At 46.4% G+C, this 27058-nt stretch overlaps 1 protein-coding gene across 1 annotated transcript in view; it reads right to left on the reverse strand.

Moving 5' to 3' along the window:
• The window catches only part of kcnt1b (potassium sodium-activated channel subfamily T member 1b), a 423250-nt gene that overhangs the window by 11945 nt on the left and 384247 nt on the right, over positions 1 to 27058 (reverse strand). The window contains exons 22-28 of the mRNA XM_078226287.1: positions 26572 to 26706; positions 18109 to 18220; positions 14614 to 14715; positions 13163 to 13246; positions 8777 to 8905; positions 7122 to 7136; positions 6290 to 6593 (exon numbers count right to left, since the gene is read on the reverse strand). Of these exons, the coding sequence (XP_078082413.1) occupies positions 6290 to 6593; positions 7122 to 7136; positions 8777 to 8905; positions 13163 to 13246; positions 14614 to 14715; positions 18109 to 18220; positions 26572 to 26706 (881 nt within the window). The remainder of the gene's footprint in view (positions 1 to 6289; positions 6594 to 7121; positions 7137 to 8776; positions 8906 to 13162; positions 13247 to 14613; positions 14716 to 18108; positions 18221 to 26571; positions 26707 to 27058) is intronic.

Genomic DNA, 27058 nt, shown 5'->3' on the forward strand with positions numbered 1-27058 from the left:
TCACCCCCTAAATGTTTTGAGGTTTCCCGCCTCTACTGTAATTCTCCTTGCGAGGCGAAATGGGAGTCAAACGCAATCCTTTTTTTCTAAGATTGATGTTAACTATCTTCTAGGCAGCTCATCCTTTCTTGGGGGCCTCTGGTAGAGCTTGGGATGTGTGGTAGGCAGACAGAAACATCAATGGTGCTTCATATGCTGGACATTGTCGTTGGGTGAAACTTCCATGAAACCTTATTTGGGCTCTTCAAGCAACAGATATAGCACACTGTATGAAAGAGATGCCAACATTTATAACAGATAACCTACAAATTGTCTTTTTGGAGACCATCAGAGAAACAAAGAGGAGGGATAGTCCTCATTAATACGGATAAGTTAGATGCTGAATTTGCACTCCGTCGCACATCACTTGTACCCCTACCTGATCTTTGGTAACACACAACATTGTGTTGTGTTTCTGAATGTGGGTGTGTAGACACATTAGCTGGAATTTTATCGACACGCCCGCCCGGATTCGGGGTGGGCGTGGCTCGCAGAACGGAATTCTCTGTTGGCCTTGGGTGGGATTTTATGAGCCTTGCCCGAGCGAAGTCATAAAATACCGGCCATTATCACAGGTGTGTTCATACAGTTGTATGTAGGTGCGCTTGTGTGGATGTGCACATGTCTTTAGTGTAGCTGGGAAGATTATTGGATGAAAGAGTGTCATTTGACTCTTTTCAGACATTATGGGATGGATTTTCAGCTTGCCATCCAGGCAGATCTGCCGCATGCTAGAAATCAACGGCAACGATGGCACAGTGGTTAGCACTGCTGCCTCACAGCACAAGGGACCCAGGTTCAATTCCGGCCTTGGGTTGTCTGTTTGTGTGGAGCTTGCACGTTCTCCCCGTGTCTGCGTGGGTTTCCTGCGGGTGCTCCGGGTTCCTCCCACACTCCAAAGATGTGCGGGTTAGGTGGATTGGCCATGTTAAAAATTTCCCCTTAGTGTCAGGGGGATTAGCCGAGGACACATACTTGGGGTTACATGGAGAGGGCCCAGAGGATGATTCCGAGAATGAAAAGCTTGATGTATGAGGAATGTTTGAGGATTCTAGGTCTGTGCTCAATGGAGTTTAGAAGGATGAGGGGGAATCTCATTGAAACTTACAGAATATTGAAAGGCCTGGATAGAGTGGACGTGGGGAAGATGTTTCCAATCTTGGAGAGACTAGGATCCGAGGGTACAGCCTCAGAGTAAAGGGACGACCCTTTAGAACCGAGATGAGGAGGAATTTCGCCAGCCAGAGGGTGGTAAATCTATGGAATTCTTTGCCACAGAAGGCTGTGGAGGTCAGGTTATTGAGTGTCTTTAAGACAGAGATAGATAGGTTCTTGATTGGTAAGGGGATCAAAAGTTATGGGGAAAACGGGGGAGATTGGGGTTGAGAAACTTATCAGCCATGACAGACCAGACTCGATGGGCCGAATGGCCTAATTCTGCTCCTACATCTTATGGTCGTATGGTCAGGGCCTGGGTGGAATTGTTGTTGGTGAAGGCTCAATGGGCTGAATGGCCTCCTTCTGTAGGGATTCTATGATTTTATGGTTTCAATAATTGGCAGCCAATTGGCAACACCAGTATAATGCCCTCCACGTCTAATAAATGTTGAAAATCTACCCTTATACCCACAGATTTAGCAGTGATAGACTGTGGAGCTATCCTGAGGTATTGCAAGTATTTAACATGCATCAGAAAGTTGATATCTCTGTTTTCGTGATACTGGTTCCATTTAAGCAGTTAGGGCTGTGACTTATGTTTCTAGCTTGTGGGTATAAAGGGGTTCCTTTACTCTTTCATAGTATATGGGTGTCACTGGCAAGGCCAGCATTTGTTGCCCATCCCTTCTCAGCCTTTTGGCTAAGATCAAGCATCAGACCAAGCCCGAGATGGGGGTGCAATTGCCTGATCTTGTCAGTTTGGATCCTGTTTGTCTCTCTTGCGGGGACCATGAAGTGGATTCAATTGGATTTTGAATTTGGTTTTTGGACGGAATGGATTTTGGTTTGCTCGGTCCACTCTGAGCATTTGCTTTGTAACTTTAAGGATGGAGGATAAAAATTGGCCATCCCTAATTGCCCTCAAACTGAGTGGCTTGCTCGGCCGCTTCAGAGAGTAGTTAAGAGTCAACCACAATGCTGTGGACCTGGAGTCACCTATCTTTATTTAATTCATTCATGAGAGGTGGGAATCATTGGCTGGGCCAGAATTTATTGCCAATTCTTAATTACTTTTGAACTGAGCAGTTTGCCATTTCAGAGGGCATTTTAAGGTCAGACCGGATAAGATTTCCTTTGGAATTGGATGGGTTTTTATGACAATCAACAATGATTTTATGGTCATTATTAGACCAAATGTCATAACTGAGATTAGCTTTGAATTCCAAATTTTATTAACTGAATTTAAATTCCACCAGTTCCCATGGCGGCATTTGAACCCATTAGACTGGGTCGCTTATTACTAGTCCTGAGACATTACCACTACACCATCATCGCACTCCCCCCTTAGTTTCATTACTTTGAGGATGCAGAAGGCATAACACCTGCTGCAGGAATTCTAAAAGAGTGCAGGAATTGTCATGAGATGAACAAAGAGCAAAGCAGCATGGTTAGCACTGCTGCCTCACAGCTCCAGGGACCTGGGTTCGATTACCAGCTTGGATCACTGTCTGTGCGGAGTATGCACGTTCTCCCCGTGTCTGCATGGGTTTCCTCCGGGTGCTCCAGTTTCCTCCCACACTCCAAAGATGTGCAGGTTAGGTTGATTGGCCATACTAAATTGCCCCTTAGTGTCCCGGGATGTGTAGGCTAGAGGGATTAGCGGGGTAAACGTATGGGGTTGCGAGGATAGGGCTTGGGGATTGCGGTCGGTGCAGACTCGATGGGCCGAATGGCCTACTTCTACACTGTAGAATTCGATGAAAGCAATTGTTTGGTTTATTTGGGGGAAATGAGAATATACTGGCGTAGCAGCCGCCTGAGAGATCCTTAGGACTCCAACATTCCCTGGCACATTGTGAAATATACAGTGGGCACTATGTGGTAAACTGCTTTTAAAGTTGGCATCTCCTGTTTTATACAATGTCTGTGGAGGGTCACCACGTTACCAGGAGAGAATTTACCTTGCAAATATCCAAGGTTAACACGGTTCATCACATCACTGGCCGTTAAATTTGCTACATCCTCTACAGAACACACACACACACAGATACAGAAAGAGAGAACGAGATTGTAACAGTGCTCGAGCTCAGGAATAGTTCATATGCTGTCGAAAGAAGGGTAATCTGAGAAAGAGAGAGGGAGGCAGAAACAGAGGACGAAACTGCTGTGGAAAATATTTCTATTCGTTACCGTTCTCAGGTTGTACACAGTAAAAGACACCCCCAACTTTGCTAAATATTTCCATGGCATCTTCTTTTTTCTTTTCCTCAAACTATTCAGTTTATGTAGGCTCCACAAACAGCAACAGCTCTTATTCATATAGCGCCATAAAATGTCCCAAGGTACTTCAAGCTCCACGTTGGCCTCCATTATTTGGGTGGCACGGTGGCACTGCTGTCTCACGGTGCCAGGGACCTGGGTTCGATTCCCGGCATGAGGTACTGTCTGTGTGGAGTCTGCACCTTCTCCCCATGTCTGCGTGGGTTTTCTCCGGGTGCTCCGGTTTCCTCCCACACTCCAAAATGCAGGTTAGGTGCATTAGCCATGCTAAATTGTCCCTAATGTCCTGGGATACATAGGTTAGAGGGATTAGTGGGGTAAATATGTGGGATTACGGGGAGAGGGCCCGGATGGGGTTGTTGTTGGTGCAGACTCGATGGGCCGAATGGCTTCCTTCTGCACTGTAGGGTTTCTATGATTTTCTATGATAAAATGAAAGCCACATTTGAAGATATTGGAACAGATGGTCAAAAGTTTGGTCAAAGTTTTAACGTGCACCTTTAAAGGTGGAAAGAGAGGGAGAGAGCAGGAAAGATTTAAGGACGGCACAGTGGTTAGCACGGCTGCCTCGTAGCGCCAGGGACCCAGGTTCAATTCCGGCCTTGGATGACTGTCTGCGTGGAGTTTGCATATTCTCCCCGTGTCTGCATGGGGGTGCTCTGGTTTCCTCCCACATCCAAAGGTGTGCAGGTTAGGCTGATTGGCTATGCTAAGTTGGAGTGTCAGGGGGGACTAGCAGAGTAAATATGTGGGGTTGAGGGGTGTGGATTGTTGTTGGTGCAGGCTCGATGGACCAAATGGCTTCCGCCTGCACTCATAGGGGTTCTATAATTCTATGACAGAATTCGAGAGCTTCGGGCTAAGGCAGTTAAAGGCAGCGCCGGTGGAAAATTCAAGCAAAAATTGAGAATGCTCAAGAGGCCAGAATTAGGTGAGTGTAGATATCTTGGAGGGTGGTGGGGCTGGAGGAGATTATCGAGATAGGGAGGGATAAAGTTAATATGAAAAGAGAATTTTAAAAATTGAGGCATCGCTTCGGCAGATGAGAGCCAGAGTAAGTCGGAGAGCTGCGGTGGATGGGGTTTCAATAGCTGTTCCCTGTAGCTGTTCAGCAAACCTTTGAAGCAGCAGTGTAAAAAGGATTTTCCTTACATGCTAGGGCGTGAATGTGATACACGGAAGGGAGCCTTTCTTGTGTGGATTAATGAGACAGAAAATATCGAGGTGTTTGACTGTGATTTCTCAATATGTCAACTTGGATGACAAGGTGTCCTGTTGGGAACTCAAGTTTATAACATTAGTGATCAAACGTGGATGCTAGCAATGTATCCTGGTCGTATTTCTAATTTGCATTCATTTTCCAGGCATTGAAATATAAATCCAAATGGGGCGGCACGGTGGCACAGTGGTTAGCACTGCTGCCTCACAGCGCCAGGGACCCGGGTTCGATTTCGTTCATGAGTGACTGTCTGTGTGGAGTCTGCACGTTCTCCCCATGTCTGCGTGGGGGTGCTCTGGTTTCCTCCCACAATACAAAGCATGCGGGTTAGGTTGATTGGCCGTGCTAAACTAGCCCTAGTGTCGGGGGAGTAGCAGGGTAAATACATGGGTTTACGGGGAATAGGGTCTGGGTGGGATTGTGGGCGATGCAGAATTGATGGGCTGACTGGCCTCCTTCTGCATTGTAGGAATTCTATGATCTCTAAATCCTTTACCAAGGTTTACAACAGAGCAATATGTTCCACAGCAGCTCCGAATAGAACAGAATGAAAAGAAACTATTAACACTTTAACTACTGCCTAAAAGATAGTTAAAAAAACATTCTTCCACTGTAGTTCCTCAACATGAGCAGAACATCTCCAACCTGTGTGAATGAGTTTTAGAAATCAGATACATTAAATAACAATACTTTCATTTAGAGTTAAAAAATGTCTCAAAAGGTTAGCAATATCTGTCCCAATATTTGCAAATCACCATATTTTCCACAAAATGAGGACTATCTTTGAATAATCTGCTGTTTTTATTTATTTGCTGGTCCAGCATTTAATACCCATCCCTAATTGCCCTTGAACTGAATGATTTGCTAGGCCATTTCAGAGGGCATTTAAGAGTTAGTTGGAATCACATATAGGCCAGACAAGGTAAAGATGGCAGATTTCCTTCCCCAAATGACATTCAGTAAACCAAGGTTAAGTAAAGTTTATTTATTAGTCACAAGTAGGCTTACATTAACACTGCAATGAAGTTACTGCGAAAATCCCCTAGTCGCCACACTCCAGCGCCTGTTCGGGTACACTGAGGGAGAATTTAGCATGGCCAATTCACCTCACCTGCACATCTTTGGGGAATCCAGAGGAAACCCACACAGACACAGGGAGAATGTGCAAACTCCACACAGACAGCGACCCAAGCCGGGAATTGAACCCAGGTCCCTGGCGCTGTGAAGCAGCAGTGCTAACCACTGTGCCGCCCCAGGTTTGTGAACCAGATGGGTTTTGATGACAACCGATTCATTCCTAGACACATAATTGCTGATTTTTTATTTTAATTGACTTCAAATTTCATTATCTGCCGTGGTGGGATTTGAACTCTGGTCCCCAGAGAATTACCCTGGGTCTCTGGATTACTAGTGCAGTGATGATGCCACTACGCTACCGCCTCCCCTCTGTAATTTGCGACAGACTAAACTATTTTTAGAGCATTAACCAGGCATGATTATATATTTTGAATTGTACGTTTATGCTAAATTGCATGCCAAAGCCTCGATTTGCTGTTCTGTCTTGCTCTTTTATACAAGGAAGGCAACACCCACCGTATCCCGTCGTGGGCAAACCCAAGTGCTTCATTCTGTTCTTCACCAACTCGGACAGCTCTTGCCTTTCTGATCGATGATACAGGTTCTGCCTCTGCTGGCTGATCTTCTCGTCTGTTTTACTGCTCTGCCTGTTTGCTTTCCTGCTCAGCTTGCGGGCCCACTGCCGGCTCTTACGCCTCAGCAACGGGTGCTCTGACTGGTCGCTGGAAGTCGAGTTCCGATGAGACTTTCCCCCCCAAGGGTCCTTCACGTCTTTGGTGTCTTCACAGTCCTCGACGTTGATGGAGATCTGAGACTGAGAGGAATAAGAGATGATGTGGAGATGCCGGTGTTGGACTGGGGTAAACACAGTAAGTAGTCTCACAACACCAGGTTAAAGTCCAACAGGTTTATTTGGGAGCAAACGCCACTAGCTTTCGGAGCGCTGCTCCTTTGTCAGGTGAGTGGGAGATCTGCTCATACACAGCAAACAGGGCATATAAAGACACAAACTCAATTTACAGAATAATGAATAATGATTGGAATGCGAGTCTTTACAGCTAATCAGGTCTTAAAGGTACAGACAATGTGAGTGGAGGGAGCATTAAGCACACGTTAAAGAGATGTGTATTGTCTCCTGTGCTTAATGCTCCCTCCACTCACATTGTCTGTACCTTTAAGACTTGATTAGCTGTAAAGACTCGCATTCCAATCATTATTCAGTAAATTGAGTTTGTGTCTTTATATGCCCTGTTTACTGTGTATGAGCAGATCTCCCACTCACCTGACGAAGGAGCAGCGCTCCGAAAGCTAGTGGCGTTTGCTACCAAATAAACCTGTTGGACTTTAACCTGGTGTTGTGAGACTTCTTACTAGGAATAAGAGACGCAGGTAACTCCCCAATCTGTCACATAATTGCACAAATTCTAATTTAATGTGCAAAATTCTAAAAACAACTGCATATTAGAAATGAAAAAATATACAGCCCCACGGTTGCAAAAGAGCCCAATAAATTCTTGGAAACATTCATGGACGTGGAGAGGATGTTTCCACTAGTAGGAAAAACTAGAACCAGAGGGCACAACCTCAGGCTAAAGGGACGATCCTTTAAAACAGAGATGAGGAGGAATTTCTTCAGCCAGAGAGGGGTGAATCTGTGGAACTCTTTGCCGCAGAAGTCTGTGGAGGCCAGATCATTGAGTGTCTTTAAGACAGAGATAGATAGGTTCTTGATCAATAAGGGGATCAGGGGTTATGGGGAAAAGGCAGGTGAATTGGTATGAGAAAAATATCAGCCATGATTGAATGGCAGAGCAGACTTGGTGGGCCGAGTGGCCTAATTCTGCTCCTATATCTTATGGACTTATGGAGAAAGTTTAGTCACTTGAACTTTCTTATGGGCAGCATGGTGGCACAATGGTTAGCACTACTGCCTCACAGCACCAGGGACCCGGTTTCAATTCCGGCCTTGGGTGACTGTGCGGAGTCTGTACGTTGTCCCAATGTCTGCATGACTTTACTCCGGGTGCTCTGGTTTCCTCCCACAGTCCAAAGATGTGCAGGTTAGGTGGATTGGCCATGCTAAATTGCCCCTTAATGTCCCAAGATCTGTAGGTTAGATGGATTAGCCATGGGAAATGTGTGGGGTTACAGACATAGGGTGAGGGAGGGGGACTGGACCAGATAGTCTGTCAGAGAGTCGGTGCAGACTCAATGGGTTGAATGGCCTCTTCTGCACTATGATTCTAAACTTTCCACAATAGTCCATTATTAATCAAGTACAGATAGAAAAAAATTCAAAGTTGCTGGGATCTATCATTTTCTCTCCTATTCTAATGCAACAGAAAAATACACGTCAGTGCAAGAATATGTCGCTGTGTAGATTGGACCAACATTGTGCTACAACATTGAGCGTCAAGTTGTAGATATGTGTCTGCGCAGTGAGTGCCCCATCCTAGCAGCGTAATCAGTCTGAGCTGCCTATCTGTGTCATTGCCACTGGGGGTAGAAGAGATAGGATCATGCCGGGCCCCCCAAATCATCTTCTACCAACCAGTTATGGGGGAATACTGTTTGAACAGGTCTGGGCTAAGCTTCCAGCCATCATCTCAGCCATGGATGGTGAGTTAATATCAAAAGGAAGGGAGGGAGGAAGGAAGGGAGGGAGGAACAAAGGAAGGAAGACGGGAAGGGAGACGGGAAGGAAGGCAGGCAGGCACAGGAAGGAGGAAGGGCGGAAAGAAGGGAAGGAGGAAGAAAGGGAGGGATGAATAAAAAGGATTTATATTGTGTCTTTCATGGCGTCAGGACTTTTCAAAGCATGTTACAGCCAATTAAATACACATGTAGTCACTATTGTCATGTGGGAAATGTAGCCAATTTATGCACAGCAAGATCCCACAATGTGACAATGACCAGGTTATCTGTGATGTTGGCTGAGGGAGTAAAAAAATGGATCAAGACTCCAAGAGAAAGAAAGAAGAGCAAAACGGGAAAATGCCCCACCTCGGACGTGGAAAACATATGGGACTCGGTTCTGTAAAGCCCGATTGGAATTTCGGCACTTGAAGAGCACAGCTTCTGGAAGAGTCTGCCATATGTCCGGATCCACAGGTCATCCTCCGTGATTTTCATCTATAATGCAAAGGCAAACGCTGTTACAAGCTCGGTGGTGAAGTGTATCTGTTGATGATAGAAGACAATGTAGACCATCGCTCCTTGCAGATAGACTGTTGAATCATAGTGATCTCATTAGTTAATAGATTTAAAAAGTAATGTTTCTGTGTGTGAGTCAGGCAACTGATTAGAGAAACAAATAGGATTAAGTTTATTTATTAGTGTCACGAATAGGCTTTCATTAACACTGCAATGAAGTTACTGTGAAAATCCCCTAGTCACCACACTCCGGCGCCTGTTCGGGTACACTGAGGGAGAATTTAGCATGGCCAATGCACCTAACCAGCACGTCTGTTGGACTGTGGGAGGAAACCGGAGCACCCGGAAGAAACCCACGCAGACACGGGTAGAACGTGCAGACAGTGACCCAAGCCGAGAATGAACCCGGGTCCTTGGCGCTGTGAAGCAGCAGTGCTAACCACTGTGCCATCGTGCATATTGGAGTGTGTGTTATATCCCAGGTTAATAAGAAGTTAATCTTGGCTTCCTTTGGATAAATCTAGCATTGCTCAAATTGCATTTTTTGTAACTATGAAGGAAACACGCAACAACTGACCCAGGAAAAGAGCTCATTTGTGGGCTCGTGGTTCAATAACCAGGGAAGCCAACTTATGAACAAAATAGTTAGGGATAAGATGGAAAGTTTGGATACATTCTTTAATTGGAATGTGTGTTAGGATGGCCACTTTAGTGGGTAATAGATAATTAGATAGACAATTCTAATTAAAGGCCATCAAGTTGAAACATTAACTATGCTTTCTCTCTCTGCACAGAAGCTGCCTGACCTGCTGAACATTTCTGGTTTTTATTCAGATTTCCAACATCTGCAGCATTTTGCTTTTGCGTTGGAGAGACAAGGGATGGATTAACACCGGCGGGATTCTCCAGTCCCGCTGCAGTGAACGGAGATTTGGCTGAGTGCCAAATTCTCCATTCCCGCTGGCAGCAGCGGCGGGGCGTGAATGGCCGGGGAATTCCAGCCAATAATTCCAAAAGGAATGAGCTTGCGTCCTGTTCCTGAAAGCTACTAGAGAAATGTGATTCGTACACTCATAATATTGTGTACAAATGCATAAGCAAACGGAATTATTCCTACAAATATTGTATATATGACCTTAAAACTCATGAATGTTCTAAAGAAAACCTCATTATTCAATTCCTTTTCTGAAATATTGTATTCCGGTTCTGCTTTGTTCCGCTAATTGTCTTTTCGGAATTTTTCGAGCATTGCCACACAGGCATTGTTCGCTTGCAAAGGGGGACATATCTTTGAAAGCTCGCTGCCGTGGAAGCATCCTCATGGCTTCAAACCCACGCATGACAAAGCCAATCTAAACATCAGCAAAACATTTTCAGTCTTTCCCACATCCACAACTCATAGCTGCTGGTAACAACACTAAAGTGTCAATGTGTGTAGGAAGACATCACCTGAAGTAGCTCCTCCAGTGACAAAAGCTCAGAGAATTGCAAGGGATGGATGGTTCAGTAAATAAGGGTTGGGGGTCATAGAATGAATGCATCACACTAATAGGTCATTTGGCCCTATGAGCCAGCTTTCTGCAAGAACATTCCAGCTGGTCCTCCAACCGGACGCCACTTACGAACCCTTCAGGATTATCCCCCCTTTACGTGTCTACCCATTCCCCTTTCAAGGCCACAATTGGATCAGCCTCCAGCAGTCCAATGACGTGCAGATTCGGTTAATTGGCCATGCTAAATTGCTCCTTAATGTCAGGGGGATTAGCAGGGTAAATACATGGGGTTTCAGGGATAGGGCCTGGGTGGGATTGTTGTCAGTACAGGCTCAATGGGCCAAATGGCCTCCTTCCGCACTGTCGGGATTCTATGACTTCTATGACAGTTTTTCACGCATAGGGTCGGCAACTGTGTATAAATGCCTTCCCGGCGATTTCATTTTGGGCGTTTATTGCAAAGGGATTGGAGTTTAAAAAGAGGGAGGCTTTGTTGCAATTTTACAGGGTGTTAGTGAGGCCTCACCGGGAATACTGTGTACAGTTTTGGTCCCCTTACCTTAAAAAGGATAAAGTAACTTTGGAGGCAGTCCAAAGGAGATTCAACAGGCTAATTCCTGGGATGAGAGAGTTGTCCTATCAACAGAAACTAAGTAGTCTGGGTCTGTATTCCTTGGAGTGTAGAATTAATTTTTTTAAAAGTACATCTCGACATACTGAGCGGGATTCTACAGCCTCATTCGTCCCGAAACCGTAAAATCCCGCCCAAGGTCAACGGATCTTCCCATGATCCACCCCTCGCCCACTCCGATTCCTGTGGCGGCAGGACAGTAAAATTCCAGCCTCTGTCTATATCCCTCATGATTTTGAACAACTATCAAACCTCCTCTTGTTAGAGCAAACGCTGATCGCCAAGTTCTAATATATCCTTCACACTAAGTAAATTTCGTTTAAGCTCTTTAACAGTTCATTGATTTTTAAAGAAAATTATCCTGAATTTCCAGAGAGGGCGACTATTCAAATGAGGAGTAACAAATAGGCTTAAGGGTCAATTTGTGTTCCTGGAGATGGAAAGAAAAAAATGGAAGGTGTACTGAGAGGTGGTTTGGTGGGATTGTACAAAAGCTTCATTGGTTTCTTGGTCTTTTCCCGATCTGAAAAATCCTCATGTTAAGTAAATAAGGTAAGCAATATAACTGAAATGCTACAGCTTTCAGCAAGACATAGCTCTGGACAAATGGATGGAAATAGACAAAGAGAGAGGGAAATTTAACAGTATTTCAATAGACAATTACAGGATTAATCTGCAAGCAACGACACTTTGGCAATGAATAATATTGCATTGGGGGTGATTTTAAGCCTGCATTTGCCACGAGTGTGAACAGCGATGGTGGCCCAAAGCCTTGTCAGAGTCTAAAAATGAGATTCTTGCTGGCAAGATCACGGGCAAGATTCTCCGGCCTCTTCGCCGTGCTTCCCGCCAGCAGGAGGTGGCACGTTATTTGCTAGCAGCGGGATTCTCTGGACCCTCTGCTGTCAATAGGAATTCCCACTGACGTCACCCCATGCTGGTGGGAAACCCGCGGGCTGGGGTACGCTGCCGGCGGGACTGGAGAATCCCGTCGGCCTGAGTGGCCGGAGAATTCTGGCCCATGTTTTCTGATTTTCCCTGCCGCTCACTGGTGATGGAACGAGGGCAGTCATTTAAAAGCATTTAAATAAATTTAAATGTAGTCAAAGGGCTCCCCTACCGTATGCTCATTGGCGAGGTTTACAACAGGTATTGAAAAATGGGAATCAGTCGAAGGGAACCTGCTGGGAGTGCAAAGATAAGTATAACCCCCGGGACGGGGGGGGAGGAGGTGAAGAGGGTGTAGCCGGGCAGAGCACTGGCAATGCCCCGGGTCAGTGCCAACCTGTCAGTGCCAGCTGTGAGCCCTCTGGAGAGTCCCATAGGTGGGGGTCTCCTTAGATGTGTGTATGGTGGGGGAGGTTGCCCCAGTATTTGTGTGATGGGGGGAGGTGGCCCCCCATGTCCATGGCAGTGGGAGTGGAAGTTTTGGCTCTATCAGAGCCCATCCACCAGTGAGATAAAGGAAAACATATCCTCAGATTTTCTGTGCACAGAGTGCCAGAGAATCTGGGGAGAAAACTCGGCTATCAGCTGGAGAGCTACACCTCAGCAAGCACTCTGTGCACAGAGCACAAAATTCCACTGCTGGTATCTTTTTAAAAAATATTCAACCATGGGATGTTGGCAAAATTGGCATTAATTGCCCATCTTTAATTGCCCTTGAGAAGGTGGTGGTGAGCTGCCTTCTTGAATCGCTGCAGTCCATGTGGTGTAGGTACACCCACAGTGCTGTTAGGGAGGATGGTCCAGCATTTTGACCCAGTGACAGTGAAGGAACGGCGATATATTTCCAAGTCAGGATGGTGAATGACCGGGAGGGGAACCTGCAGGTTGTGGTGTTCCCATGTTTCTGCCATCCATGTCCTTCCAGATGGAAGTGGTTGTAGGTTTGGAAGGAGCCATGGCGAGTTCCTGCAGTACATTTGTGGATGGTCCACACGGCTGCCGCTGTGCGGGCATGGAGGGATTGAATGTTTGGGGTGAGGTGCCAATCAAGTCCCAAGTTTAGTCTCTGCGTACTTGAAATTTGCAAATTAATAAGACAACGTACGTAAATCATCACCAAACTTTAATTGTCAGCAGATACATGTGTGCGTTTCGAATACTTACAGCACAAAGGTAACCAGAGCCTGGGGTAGTGTCAAGTCCCAGTAACAACCTTGCGATTGGGATCATGTAATCCTTTACAAAGGACTAGCAATGAAGATAAGAAAGAATGAATTATTACACATCATACACACCAACTTAACTGAGGTCGAAACAGGCAAGGTTACTATGACATTGCCCATCCATTGTCTTCCTAATCAACCCAATTAACTTGAACAGATTCCATTCTCTGCCAAAGAAATGTCCAACATCAGGAATTCCTCATAACTTCATTCAGCACAATAAGGAGGCCATTCAGTCACCTGTGCTGGTTCTTTGAAAGTTAGTCTCATTCACCATCCTCCGCTATAGCTCTACAAGCACCTTTTCCTTAAAAGTACATCGTTAAGTCTCTAAAGGAAGTTAGAAAATTTGCTTCTGCCTCCCTTTCGGGCAGTGGATTCCACATCACAACAGCACGCTGAGAGAACAAAATTCTCCTCATCTCTGCCCCCCCTTCCCCCCGGTTCTTTTCATAGAATCATAGAATCCTTACCGTGCAGAAGGAGGCCATTCGGCCCATTACGCCTGCACCAACAATCCCATCCAGACCCTATCCCCGTAACCCCACGTATTTACCCTGCTGGTCTCCCTACACTAAGGGGCAATTTACCAATCCACCTAACCTACATATCTTTGGATTGTGGGAGGAAACCGGAACACCCGGAGGAAACGCACGCAAACACGGGGAGAACGTGCAAACTCTGCACAGACAGTGACCCAAGGCTGAAATTAAACCCGGGTCCCTGACGCTATGAGGCAGCAGTGCTAACCACCATGTCACCATTATTTTGCCTAATTATCTTGAGAACTGTAGCCTCAGGTTATTGACTTGCCTGTCAGCACCCCATCAAAACCATTCAAAATTTTGAAGAACTCGGTTAAATGTCTTCTTCACCTTAAAGTTTAAAGTTTATTTATCAGTGTCACAAGTAGGCTTACATTAACACTGCAGTGAAGTTACCGTGAAAATCCCCTAGTCGCCACACTCCGGCGCCTGTTCAGGTACACTGAGGGAGAATTTAGCATGGCCAATGCAGCGAACCAGCACATCTTTCGGACTATGGGAGGAAACCGGAGCACTTGGAGGAAACCCACGCAGACACGGGGAGAATGTGCAGACTCCGCACAGTGACCCAAGCCGGGAATCGAACCCGGGTCCCTGGCGCTGTGAGGCAGCAGTGCTAATCTCTGCGCCAAAGATAACAATTCCAGTTTGTCCTTTCCCTCCACATAACTGAAAGCCCGGAGACAGTTTGAGCACACCGCCCTGTGCATTGCAACCCTCATCAATATTCTACTTCTGTACGGCAGTGAGCTCGGGTGCAGGCATGCTTGTACATCTCTCATTGCAGATGTCACTAACTAATAGGCTATGCATGTAAAAGGCAATGAGTTTGCCTTGCGCTACAGACCTGATAGAGTAGCGTGTCCAACATACTGATGCTGAAGACTCTTCCTGCAGCGAAGGGGAGGCGGAACATGAACGCCAAGTTTGAGCCTTTCTCCCGTTCCTTCTGTTGGGTGACAAGTGGAAACGAAATACAAATGTAATTGTTGGTGATGTGAGTACAGAAGGCAGCTCAAGTACCAGCCATTCATCAGTCAGAGAGTCCGTTAGGGTGACAGTGAATTGTTTAAAAGTTACTGCGAGTGGTTGCTGTGCAGCAGAAGTGCTTCTTCCATGAACGGTTGCGACCCACGAGCAGACCCGCCCATCGCAAAACCATGACCACGCTGCCATTCTTTTTGGCAAACTAATTAAACTAAACACAGCAAACTGAGGGGGAAAGCAAGGGGGACAGTCCCTGAAAGAGGGGACTGCACAAAACAAAAATAAAGCAGAAATAAACTTTAAACATTTCACCAAAAGGTGGTTAATGGCTCGATAAGGCACGCCAGGCTCTGCAGTGCCCAACGAGCATGGAAGGCCTTGATGGTGCCCGCAGACTCTGCCATGCTCCCTCTCCAGGGACACCTGGCCGCGAATGTAGCTACAGTAGAGGGGCAGGCAGTCAGCTCAGAGGGCCCCCCTCAGTCGCCCGCTGCCTCAACCTGTTGATGGCCAGTTTGGTCAGGCCCGGGAGCAGGGTTCATGAGGAGGCCACCTCCTGCCCCTCTCCGTACCAGGTGATGACCAGGCTGCCTGTGACATTCAACCCATTGAAACGAATGAATGGATAATTACAGGCAGTGCACCCACCCTCCCCCTCGCAACCCCCCACCCCACCCTCCGGTGCAGAATGGCTGCGATGGACCTGTAAAGGGCTCCGTGACCCAGGAGGGGCCTTGAGGTCATCAAGTCAGCAACTTGGGAATTTGGTATATTCTTCTGCATTCATAGAACCATAGAATCCCTACAGGGCAGAAGAGGCCATTCGGCCCACCGAGTCTGCACCAACTCTCTGACAAAGTATCTTACCCGGGCCCTCTTCCCAACCCTATCCCCACACATTTTCCCTGGCTAATCCCATCTAATCTGTACATCTTGGGACATTAAGAGGCAATTTAGCATGGCCAATCCACCTAACCCGCATATTTTTGGACTGTGGGAGGAAACTGGAGCACCCGGAGGAAACCCATGCAGACACGGGGAGAACATGCAGACTCCACACAGACAGTGACCCAAGCCGGGAATTGAACCTGGGTCCCTGGTGATGTGAGGCAGCAGTGCGAACCACTGTGCCACTCATTGTGCCACCGTGCCACTAATTTGCTCCCAGGTTGTGCCTGTGGCTGCATACAAAGAAAATATTATGGTATGGTATTCTTTTGAGCAGCTGACACTCTTAAAAAAACTTTTTAAAAAGGGTGGCACGGTGGCACAGTGGTTAACGCTGCTGCCTCACAGCGCCAGTGACCCGGGTTCGATTCTGGCTTCGGGTCACTGTCTGTGTGGAGTTTGCACACTCTCCCCGTGTCTGCATGGGTTTCCTCCGGGTGCTCCAGTTTCCTCCCACAGTCCAAAGATATGCGGGTTAGGTTGATCGGCCATGCTAAATTGAGCCTCGTGTCAGGTGGATTAGCAGGGTGAATGAGGGTTACAGAAATATGGTCTGGGTGGGATTGTGGTCAGTGCAGACTTGATGGGCCGAATGGCCTCCTTCTGTATTGTAGGGATAGAGTAAAAAAAAAAGTTGGCGCAGGGAGTCCCGCAAGTTTGTCAGTATTTTCAGAAGGTGCCCAGTGATAGGTTATTTTAGCAGGTTTCTGGAAGCCCTCTCAATTTTCCACATGAATAAAAACTATGGTCTCAGAGGAGATTGCTCAACCTATGAAAGGATTCCATTGAAACCAAACAGAACTGGTTCTTAAGCATTGTCCCAAGGACATTCCTCATTGTGCTCCAGATGAATAGTGCCTGAACATCACAATTACATCTCCCTCCAACGTTACGCTTCAGGGTAGATGCAGCTATGGCAACCAGGCAGCTTTAGAATTCGAATTGTGGCCTGGCGTTTGTGACTCCTACCCAAGGACAGCAGTGAATGATACCGAGCGCAGAGGAAGCAGGGGGAAAGCTGCTGAGGACCTTGAAATTCATGACGCACCCTGCTAAAATAGATCTTAGCAAGGGAGAACCGATTCATCTTATTGTCACAGGGAGGTGCGTGACGACACAGCGCACCGTAATGTTAATGGGACGACCAAACGTCAGAGAGTCAGAGAGGTTTACAGTATGGAAACAGGCCCTTCGGCCCAACTTGTCCATGCCGCCCCTTTTTTTAAACCCCTAAGCTCGTCCCAATTGCCCGTGATTGGCCCATATCCCCCTGTAGCCATCTTACCCATGTAACTGTCTAAGCGCTTTTTAAAAGATAAAATTGTACCCGCCTCTACTACTGCCTCTGGCAGCTTGTTCCAGACACACACCACCCTCTGTGTGAAACAATTGCCCCTCTGGACCCTTTTGTATCACTCCCCTCTCACCTTAAACCTATGCCCTCTAGTTTTAGACTCCCCTACCTTTGGGAAAAGATGTTGACTATCTAGCTGATCTGTGCCCCTCATTATTTTATAGACCTCTATAAGGTCACCCCTCAGCCTCCTACGCTCCAGAGAAAGAAGTCCCAGTCTATCCAACCTCTCCTTATAACTCAAACCCTCAAGTCCCGGTAGCATCCTAGTAAATATTTTCTGCATTCTTTCTAGTTTAATAACATCCTTTCTATAATAGGGTGACCAGAACTGCACACAGTATTCCAAGTGTGGCCTTACCAATAAAAGCAAATTACTTGTTCTCACAGTTCACCCCACCAGCCTCCGCATGCAAAGCATAATCCTCCACCATTTTCGCCAACTCCAGCGTGATGCCACCACCAAACACACCTTCCCTTCACTCCCTCTGTCAGCATTCCGCAGAGACCGTTTCCTCCGGGATACCTAGTCCATTCCTGCACCATACCCAACACCACTCCTGTCACTCATGGCACCTTCCCATGCAATCGCAGAAGGTGTAACACGTGTCCTTTTACCTCTTCTATGCTTACCACCCAAAGAGCTTTGACAAAAGGTCATCTGGACTCGAAATGTCAGCTCTTTTCTCTCCTTACAGATGCTGCCAGACCCGCTGAGATTTTCCAGCATTTTCTCCTGTGGTGGCCTTACCAATGTCTTGTACAACTTCAACAAGACGTCCCAACTCCTGCATTCAATGTTCTGACCAATGAAACCAACCATGCCGAATGCCTTCTTCACCACTCTGTCCACCTGTGACTCCACTTTCAAGGAGCTATGAACATGTACCCCTAGATCTCTTTGTTCTATAACTCTCCCCAACACCCTACCATTAACTGAGTAAATCCTGCCCTGGTTCAATCGGCCAAAATGCATCACCTCGCATTTATCTAAATTAAACTCCATCTGCCATTTGTCAGTCCACTGGCCCAATTGATCAAATGTGGAGGTACCTTTTCCAATTTGGAAAGTGCGAGTGAGTAACAGTCCTTGGCTCGAAACTGCATGAACCTCATATTTGACGGATGAGTCAATTCCGTGATGATGCTGAGACTGGGAAACAACCTAAAACAGTGAACACAACACATGATGTCCAAATGCGATTAACCACTGGAAGAAAAATGTAATCATTCATTATTTTCTAACACCTTGACCGTTTTAGAACCCAAAAAAGCTTGTGATCCAGACAGCTTTGATCGGTCATGGTCACAAGTGTTGCTGGTGATTATAAACAATCAAAATCTCCAAGGCAATTGCACTTTTGTATGGATAGAATGATGAAGCGATGCCAGCGTTGGACTGGGGTGGGCACAGTAAGAAATCTCACAACACCAGGTTGAAGTCCAACAGGTTTATTTGTAATCACGAGCTTTTAATGCACTGATCCTTCATCAGGACTCACCTGATGAAGGAGCAGCGCTCCGAAAGCTCGTGATTCCAAATAAACCTGTTGGACTTTAACCTGGTGTTGTGAGACTTCTGATTATGGATAGAATGGCATTGGGTCCATTTATGTACACAGAAATATTGGCAAAGTGGCAAAATGAAGTGAAGTGGAGGCAAGGCAAGGGCCATATATAAGGGACGTTGACAGAGTGGATAGGGAGAAGCTGTTCCCCTTTCGCTGAAGGATCAGTCACGAGGGGACATAGGTTCAAGATGAGGGGCAGGAGGTTTAGGGGGATGGAAGGGAAAACATTTTTACCCAGAGGGTAGTGAGGGTCTGGAATGTGCTGCCTTGGAGAGTGGTGGAGGCGGGAGGGTGGTGGAGGCGGGATGCCTCACATCCTTTAAAAGGTACCTGGCAAGTCATAACATTCAGGGCTATGGGTCAAATGCTGGTAAATAGGATTAGGTGGGAGTTCAGGTGTTTCTCGCATGCCGGCGCGGACTCAATGGACCGAAGGGCCTCTTCTGCACTGCAGGATTCTATGATGCGATGATCTTGCTCCACTGCAGGTAATTATCTCACTAAGAAGCTAAATTTCAACTGAAGGAATGTGGTGAACAAAACTTATTGCTTTATGGGAAGATAATGTGCTATATTGGAGGTCTTGTTGGCGCAATGGGTAACATCCCTGCCTCTGAGACAGAAGCTCTCAGTTTGAGTCTCACGATGTGGAGATGCCGGCGTTGGACTGGGGTAAACACAGTAAGGAGTCTCACAACACCAGGTCAAAGTCCAACAGGTTTATTTGGTAGCAGAAGCCACTAGCTTTCAGAGCGCTGCTCCTTCATCATGTAAGTGGGAGTTCTGTTCACAAACAGGGCATATAAAGACACAAACTCAATTTACAAAATAATGGCATTTTATGATGATTATTTTGTAAATTGAGTTTGTGTCTTTATATGCCCTGCTTGTGAACAGAACTCCCACTAACCTGACGAAGGAGCAGCGCTCCGAAGGCTAGTGGCTTTTGCTACCAAATAAACCTGTTGGACTTTAACCTGGTGTTGTGAGACTTCTTACTTTGAGTCTCACCCCAGGATCTGATGGCCAAGGACAGTTCATATTGCAGGTTGAGTGTGCCAAACACGCCAATGACTGAAGGTAAGAGTGGGAGAGACTCCTGGTCAGCTAGTCTTGATGTGGAGTGGTGTCCCTCAAATTATAAGCCCCTGGGGACAGACCAGCGAGCTGTCCTGGGAATTACTAGCTATGGAAGCAGATAAAAATCTGCCTCAGTGCGCCACTTGTTGCGGGAAGAGAATTGGAAATGGAATGTGGTATATCAAATGCAATAATACATCTCCATTCTCTTGTCGTTGGGTGGGGGTGAGAGGGAGGTCCTGAGGAAACATGTGAACTACACAAAGATCTGCTCCAGGTTGATTTCCGAGAATTAATTTTCCAATGCACAAATGCTTTGGAATCTTATTATTTCAAATTCAAACTATATGAGTAAATATTCCCAACACCAATCAGAATTCTGGGCATGGCTGCGGTATTGAAATAAAGGATAGAGCTTTGGCTGATCTGAGGTGGTCGATGTGGAGGAATTTCTTCCCTCGGTGGGTAGTGAATCTGTGGAATTCTTTATCACAGAGGGCTGTGGAGGCTGGGTCGTTAAGAATGTTCAAGGCTGAGACAGATTTTTAATCAATAAGGGAATCGAGGCTTGAAATTGAAATTGGATCCTACAGTGCAGAAGGAGGCCATTCGGCCCATTGAGTCTGCACCGACTCCAATCCCACCCAGGCCCTATCCCCCGTAACACCAATGTATTTACCCTGCTAATCCCCCTGCCACTAAGGAGCAATTTAGCATGGCCAATCAACCTAACCCGCACATCTTTGGAGTTTAGGGGATAAGGCGGGAAAGTGGAGTTGAGGATTATCACATCAGATCAGTCACAATCTCTTTGAATAGTGGAGCAGACTCGATGGGCCCAATGGCCTACTTCTACTCCTATGTCTCATAGTCTGTTGTGGCAGAGAATTGTACTGGACCTCTTATTGTTATTTTCACAGTTGCAACTCTCTTACACCAGAATGCAATGTCACTTTCGTGAATGTTCAACAGATAGAAACATGAGGAAAAAGGAAGCTATTCAACCCACTCAAGTCCATTCCAGCGTTCGAACAGATCATGGTGGATTCGCATCTCAAAATGGAGTGGAGGTGCAAATCCTCCATGATGCTGGGGCGGCACGGTGGCACAGTGGTTAGCATTGCTGCCTCACAGCTCCAGGGACCTGGGTTCAATTCCTGGCTTGGGTGACAGTCTGTGCAGAGTTTGCACATTCTCCCCGTGTCTGCGTGGGTTTCCTCCGGGTGCTCCGGTTTCCTCCCACACTCCAAATGTGCGGGTTAGGTTGATTGGCCATGCTAAAATTGCCCCTTAGTGTTCTGGGATGCATAGATTAGAGGGTTAGCAGTGTAGAAATGCAGGGTGACGTGGATAGGACCATTGTCGGTGCAGACTCGATGGGCCGAATGGCCTCCTTCAACACTGTACGTTTTCTATGATTTTTATGTAGCTGAATTTTTTTAAAATTAACGTCACAAGTAGGCTTACATTAACACTGCAATGAGGTTACTGTGAAAATCCCCTAGTCGCCACATACGGCACCTGTTCGGGAACACAAGGAGAATTTAGCACGGCCAATGCACCTAACCAGCACGTCTTTCAGATTGTGGGAGGAACCCGGAACACCTGGAGGAAACCCACACAGACACGGGGAGAAAGTGCAGACTCCGCACAGACAGTGACCCAAGCCGGGAATCGAACCCGGGTCCCTGGCACTGTGCGGCAGCAGTGCTAACCACTGTGCCACCGTGCCCGCCCACGGAATGTTGACTTATCTTTATGACCCCCCCTTCCCTCCACCCTGCCATTATCCTTTGAGTTCCTGACCCAACAAAAATAATTAGCGTGATGAGATGTGAATAACTGGCACTAAAAAAAGATCACTAACAACAGAACAGATACTGGATATCCATTACCATGGAGACCACTGCTGCTTGCATCATTACATAATGAATACATTGCTGTCCTATAAGCAATATAGAGTTTAATATTTCTTGCTTCTTTCGCAGACAATAACATTAATGTTTTTGTTCGGCAATCAAATGATCTGCTTATCTAGAACTTACTGTCCAGAACCAATGGCACTGTGATCCAAGAATGGAACAGAAAGTTCCAGAAATTTCCAAACCAGTCCGGCAGCATCAGCATCAGGCTGGGACGTTAACCTGTGTCATCGGCCAGGATTTTCCAGTCTCGTTCGTCCCGCCGCCACTGCCAGTGAGAGCGGAAAATTTGGCGCTCAGCCAGAACTCCGTTCACTGCAGCGGGACTGGAGAATCCCAGCCGCAGGCGTGGGCGGAGAATTCCGGCCATCACTTTCTTTCCATGTACTTGCTACGTCTTTCTATCTTTTTGTGATTTTTTTTCAGAATTCTAGTTGATGCGCGATTAATTCACTCGGGAGGCTGGATCGTACCCGGGAAATAAAAGCTTTTATTAGTAACAAGAATGGAGCATACTGCTTAACAATACAATCCCAGACTAAAGGGTCACTAGGCAGCGCAGTGACCTTTATACTCCTATAGGTAGGCGGAGCCAACCGGAGTGTACCACAGAACAATACCAACAGGTGGAACACCCCAACCCTAACCCCAACAGTATCAAGAGTAACATATGTACAAGTACCCATAGTGATAACCATCTATGGTTCAGTACCCATAGTGGTAACCATCTATGGTTCACCACACTAGTATTTTGCAGTTTTTATCTTTTATTTCCCCTTCATGAAGTGAGGGCCATTCACACTAACTACCAGGAAAGTATCTCACAGAGGCACAATAGTTAGCACTGCTGCCTCACAGCACCAGGGACCCGGGTTCAATACTGGCCTTGGGTCACTGTCTGTGTGGAGTTTGCACATTCTCCTCGTGTCTGCATGGGTTTCTTCCGGATGCTCCGGTTTCCTTCCACAGTCCAAAGGTGTGCGGGTTAGGTGGATTGGCCATGCTAAATTGCCCCTTAGTGTCAGGGGGACTAGCAGAGTAAATACTTGGGGCTATGGGGGATAGGGTCTGGGTGGGATTGTGGCCTGTGCAGATTCGATGGGCTGAATGGCCTCCTTCTGCATGTAGGGATTCTATGATATGGAAAGTTAAGGATGTCACTGGGCTGACATCCGATGACAACTGGCAGTTATTCTTTGTATTTTCTTTCTGATATTTTGCCCTTTTACAAAGCACTGCCTGGCAACGGGGATAAGACAATCTGATCCACGCCCCATTCCACTAACGTCATCCAAGAGTTAATCACATTCTTCCAATGTGAACCTGGACACTTGGCTTCACTGCTGAGCCAGATCTTGTCCGTATCAAATGAACATTTTGCTGTATGGTTCACTGGATTGGAATGAGGAGGCATAAACCCCTGTTTCACTTCTCTTTATGTTTCAGCCAGCTCTCAGTTGGTAGCCCTCTCGCCTTTGAGTCACAGGGCTGGCGAATCAAGTCCCGACAATGAGGGTGGCAGAGTGGTAACATTACTGGAATAGTAATCCAGAGGCTCGGGTAAATGATTTGGGGACATAGAATGAGAGAGTCATAGAGGTTTACAGTATGGAAACAAGCCCCTCGGCCCAACTTGTCCATGCTGCCCTTTCTTTTACCAGAGCCGTGAAGAAGGCCTATAGTGTGTTGGCGTTCATTAACAGGGGATTTGAGTTTAAGAGCCGTGGGGTTATGCTGCAACTGTACAGGACCTTGGTGAGACCACATTTGGAATATTGTGTGCAGTTCTGGTCACCTCACTACAAGAAGGATGTGGAGACACTGGAAAGAGTGCAAAGGAGATTTACCAGGATGCTGCCTGGTTTGGAGGGTAGGTCTTATGAGGAAAGGTTGAGGGAACTTGGGCTTTTCTCTTTGGAGCGGAGAAGGTTGAGAGGAGACTTGATAGAGGTTTATAAGATGATGAGGGGGATAGATAGAGTGAACGTTCAAAGACTATTTCCTCGGGTGGATGGAGCGGTAACTAAGGGGCATAACTATAGGGTTCATGGTGAGAGATATAGGAGGGATGTCCGAGGTGGGTTTTTTACTCAGCGAGTGGTTGGGGTGTGGAATGGACTGCCTGCAGGGATAGTGGAGTCAGAAATTTTAGGAACATTTAAGAAGCTATTGGATAGGCACATGGAGTACCTCGGGATGATAGGGAGGAAATAGCTTGATCTGGGTTTCAGACAAAGCTCGGCACAACATCGTGGGCCGAAGGGTCTGTTCTGTGCTGTACTGTTCTATGTTCTATGTTAAGCTGGTCCCAATTGCCCCCTGGATAAAAGCAAATTACTGCGGATGCTGGAATCTGAAACAAAATGAGAAAATGCTGGAAAATCTCAGCGGGTCTGGCAGCACCTGTAAGGAGAGAAAAGAGCTGACGTTTCGAGTCCAGATGACCCTTTGTCAAAGTCATCTGGACTTGAAACAAAGTCATCTGGACTTGAAACAAAGTCATCTGGACTTGAAACGTCGGCTCTTTTCTCTCCTTCCAGATGCGGCCAGACCTGCTGAAATTTTCCAGCATTTTCTGTTTTGGTCCCAATTGCCCACGTTTGGCCCATATCCCTCTATACTCATCTTACCCATCTAACTGTCTAAACGCTTTTTAAAAGACAAAATTGTACCCACCTCCTCTGGCCACTCGTTCCAGACACTCACCACCCTCTGTGTGAAAAAATTGCCCCTCTGGACCATTTTGTATCTCTCCCCTCTCACCTTAAGCCGATGCCCTCTAGTTTTAGACTCCCCTACCTTTGGGAAAAGATATTGACTATCTAGCTGATCTATGCCCCTCATTATTTTATAGACCTCTATAAGATCACCCCTAAGCCTCCTACGCTCCAGGGAAAATAGTCCCAGTCTATCCAGCCTCTCCTTATAACTCAAACCATCAAGAATCCTAATAAAGCTTTTCTGCACTCTTTCTAATTTAATAATATTCATGGGTTAAACTTTCACCATGGCAGCTGGTGGGATTTAAATTCAAATAATAAAATCTGGAATATGAAGTTAGCCTCAGTAATGGTGACCATGAAACTATTTGGTTCGCTAATGGCACTTTAGGGAAGGAAATCTGCCATCCTTACCTGGTCTGGCCTACATGTGACTCCAGACCCACAGCAATGTGGTTGACTCTTAAAGTGCCCTCTGAATTGGCCCAGCAAGACACTCAGTTCAAGGGCAATTCGGGATGGGCATCAAGTTGCCTCGCCCTGCCAGTGAGGCACATAGTCCATGGAAGAATAAAAGACACTCATGAAACTTAAACAGAAAATGCGAGGCTGGCACTTCAAGGCATTCCTGAGGGGATGCTGCACTGTCAGAGGTACTGGGAAACTGAGGCCCTATCTGCTGTCTCAAATGGATGTGAACAATCCAATGGCATTAATCTGAAGGAGTTTTCTCTGGGGTCATGGCCAACATTGGGTGGCACAGTGGTTAGCACTCCAGCCCCACAGCTCCAAGGACCTGGGTTCAATTCCCGGCTTGGGTCACTGTCTGTGCGGAGTCTGCACGTTCTCCCCGTGTCTGTGTGGGTTTCCTCCGAGTGCTCTGGTTTCCTCCCACAGTCCAAAAGACGTGCTGGTTAGGTGCATTGGCCATGCTAAATTCTCCCTCAGTGTAGCCAAACAGGTGCTGGAGTGTGGCGACTTGGGGATTTTCACAGTAGCTTCATTGCAGTGTTAATGTTAGCCTACTTGTGGCACTAATAACTTTAACTTCCCTTATTCACCCCTCAATCAACATCGCTAAAATCAGGTAACCATGCCACAATCACATTGCCAATTGTGGAATCTTGCTATTTACTCTCAATCATCACTATTTACGATCAATTTTCCAATTCCATTGCTCTGTTATGTTACTACAGTAAACTTTGTGCTTTCTGGCACTCTCTACCAACTAGAATTTCTGATGGTCCCCTAATAAAAATCCTCACTTTACCAATTGGAAGCAAATACAAAGTTACCCGGAACCCACACCTGTACGCTGAATTATTTTATACTTTAACTATCTTTTAATGCACTGTTGCAGATTAGGAGTAAAGAGAATAATGTTTTTTTCATTTCCTGAATCCTTGCATACTAGTTCTTGCCACAAGTATTGTGCTCTATTCCATTGGTAAATGGATCTCCCCATAAACCAGGGAGGCAATGACCTAGTGGTATTTTCGCTAGACTATTCATCTAGAAATATTCTGGGGATCCAGGTTCGAATCCCGCCATGGCAGATGGTGGAATTTGAATTCAATAAAAATTAAGATTCTACTCACGGCCATGACATCATTGTCGATTGTCAGAAAAACCCATCTGGTTCATTAATGCCCTTAAGGGAAGGAAATCTGCTGTCCTTACCTGGTCTGGCCTACATGTAACTCCAGGCCAACTGCCCTCCAAGGGCAACTGGGGATGGTCAATAAATGCTGACCAGCCAGCGACACCCATGTCCCACAAATGAATGAAAAAAACCCCATCACTTTGACTAACTGGTAACACTCATTCTCCGCACATGCTGGATAATAAGGATTTCACTGTATATTACACCAGTGACTACAGTTTCAAAAGTACTTCCTTAGCTGCAGTGATAACCCCCAGGACTTACATGGGGGACCCCTGATTGACTTCCCTGTGGGACTCAGAATGCAAGTTCCACCTGGTAAGATAATTGCCAATCAGCCAGGAAGTCTTATTCTATGAGTCCTACAGGGAGATCATTCAGGGATTCCCCACCCTCCGGGCTATCACAGCTGTAAAGTACTTTTGAGACATCCGGAGATGATAGAAGCTGCTATCTAAATGTAGATCCGTATTTATGCACAATGAGAGAGCAGTCAATTTAATTGAGAGTTTGCCAGCAACTCATTTGCAGTTATGTAACGTGGGCAGAAATATTCTTACCTGAACATTGTTTGGACATTAACAATGGTCTTTGCATCAGCCATGTAATCTTCCTCGGCACTCATTGTACTCTCTTTGTCCACAACGACCAGGTTGTCAGCATAAATAATCCCACACTGCAGTAGATTATCCAGACTGAGGGATATGCCCAAGGAAACAAAGAGATAGACATCAAGAGTTAAAATGTGCTAACTTAACATACAGTGCCAGCAAAAAAAAACACTTCCCGTGGAGTGACCGACAGCGGGTGACACAGTGGTTAGCACTGTTGCCTCGCAGCGCCAGGGACCCGGGTTCAATTCCCGGCTTGGGTCACTGTCTATGTGGGGTTTGCATGTTCTCCCCATGTCTGCATGGGTTCCTCCAGGTGTTCCGGTTTACTCCCACAGTCCAAAGATGTGCAGGTTAGGTGCATTGGCCATGTTAAATTGTCCCTGAGTGTACCAAGATGTGTAGGTTAGGGGGATTAGCCATGGTAAATGTGTGG

This window comes from Mustelus asterias, chromosome 13, assembly GCF_964213995.1.
Source record: "Mustelus asterias chromosome 13, sMusAst1.hap1.1, whole genome shotgun sequence".
NCBI lineage: Eukaryota > Metazoa > Chordata > Chondrichthyes > Carcharhiniformes > Triakidae > Mustelus > Mustelus asterias.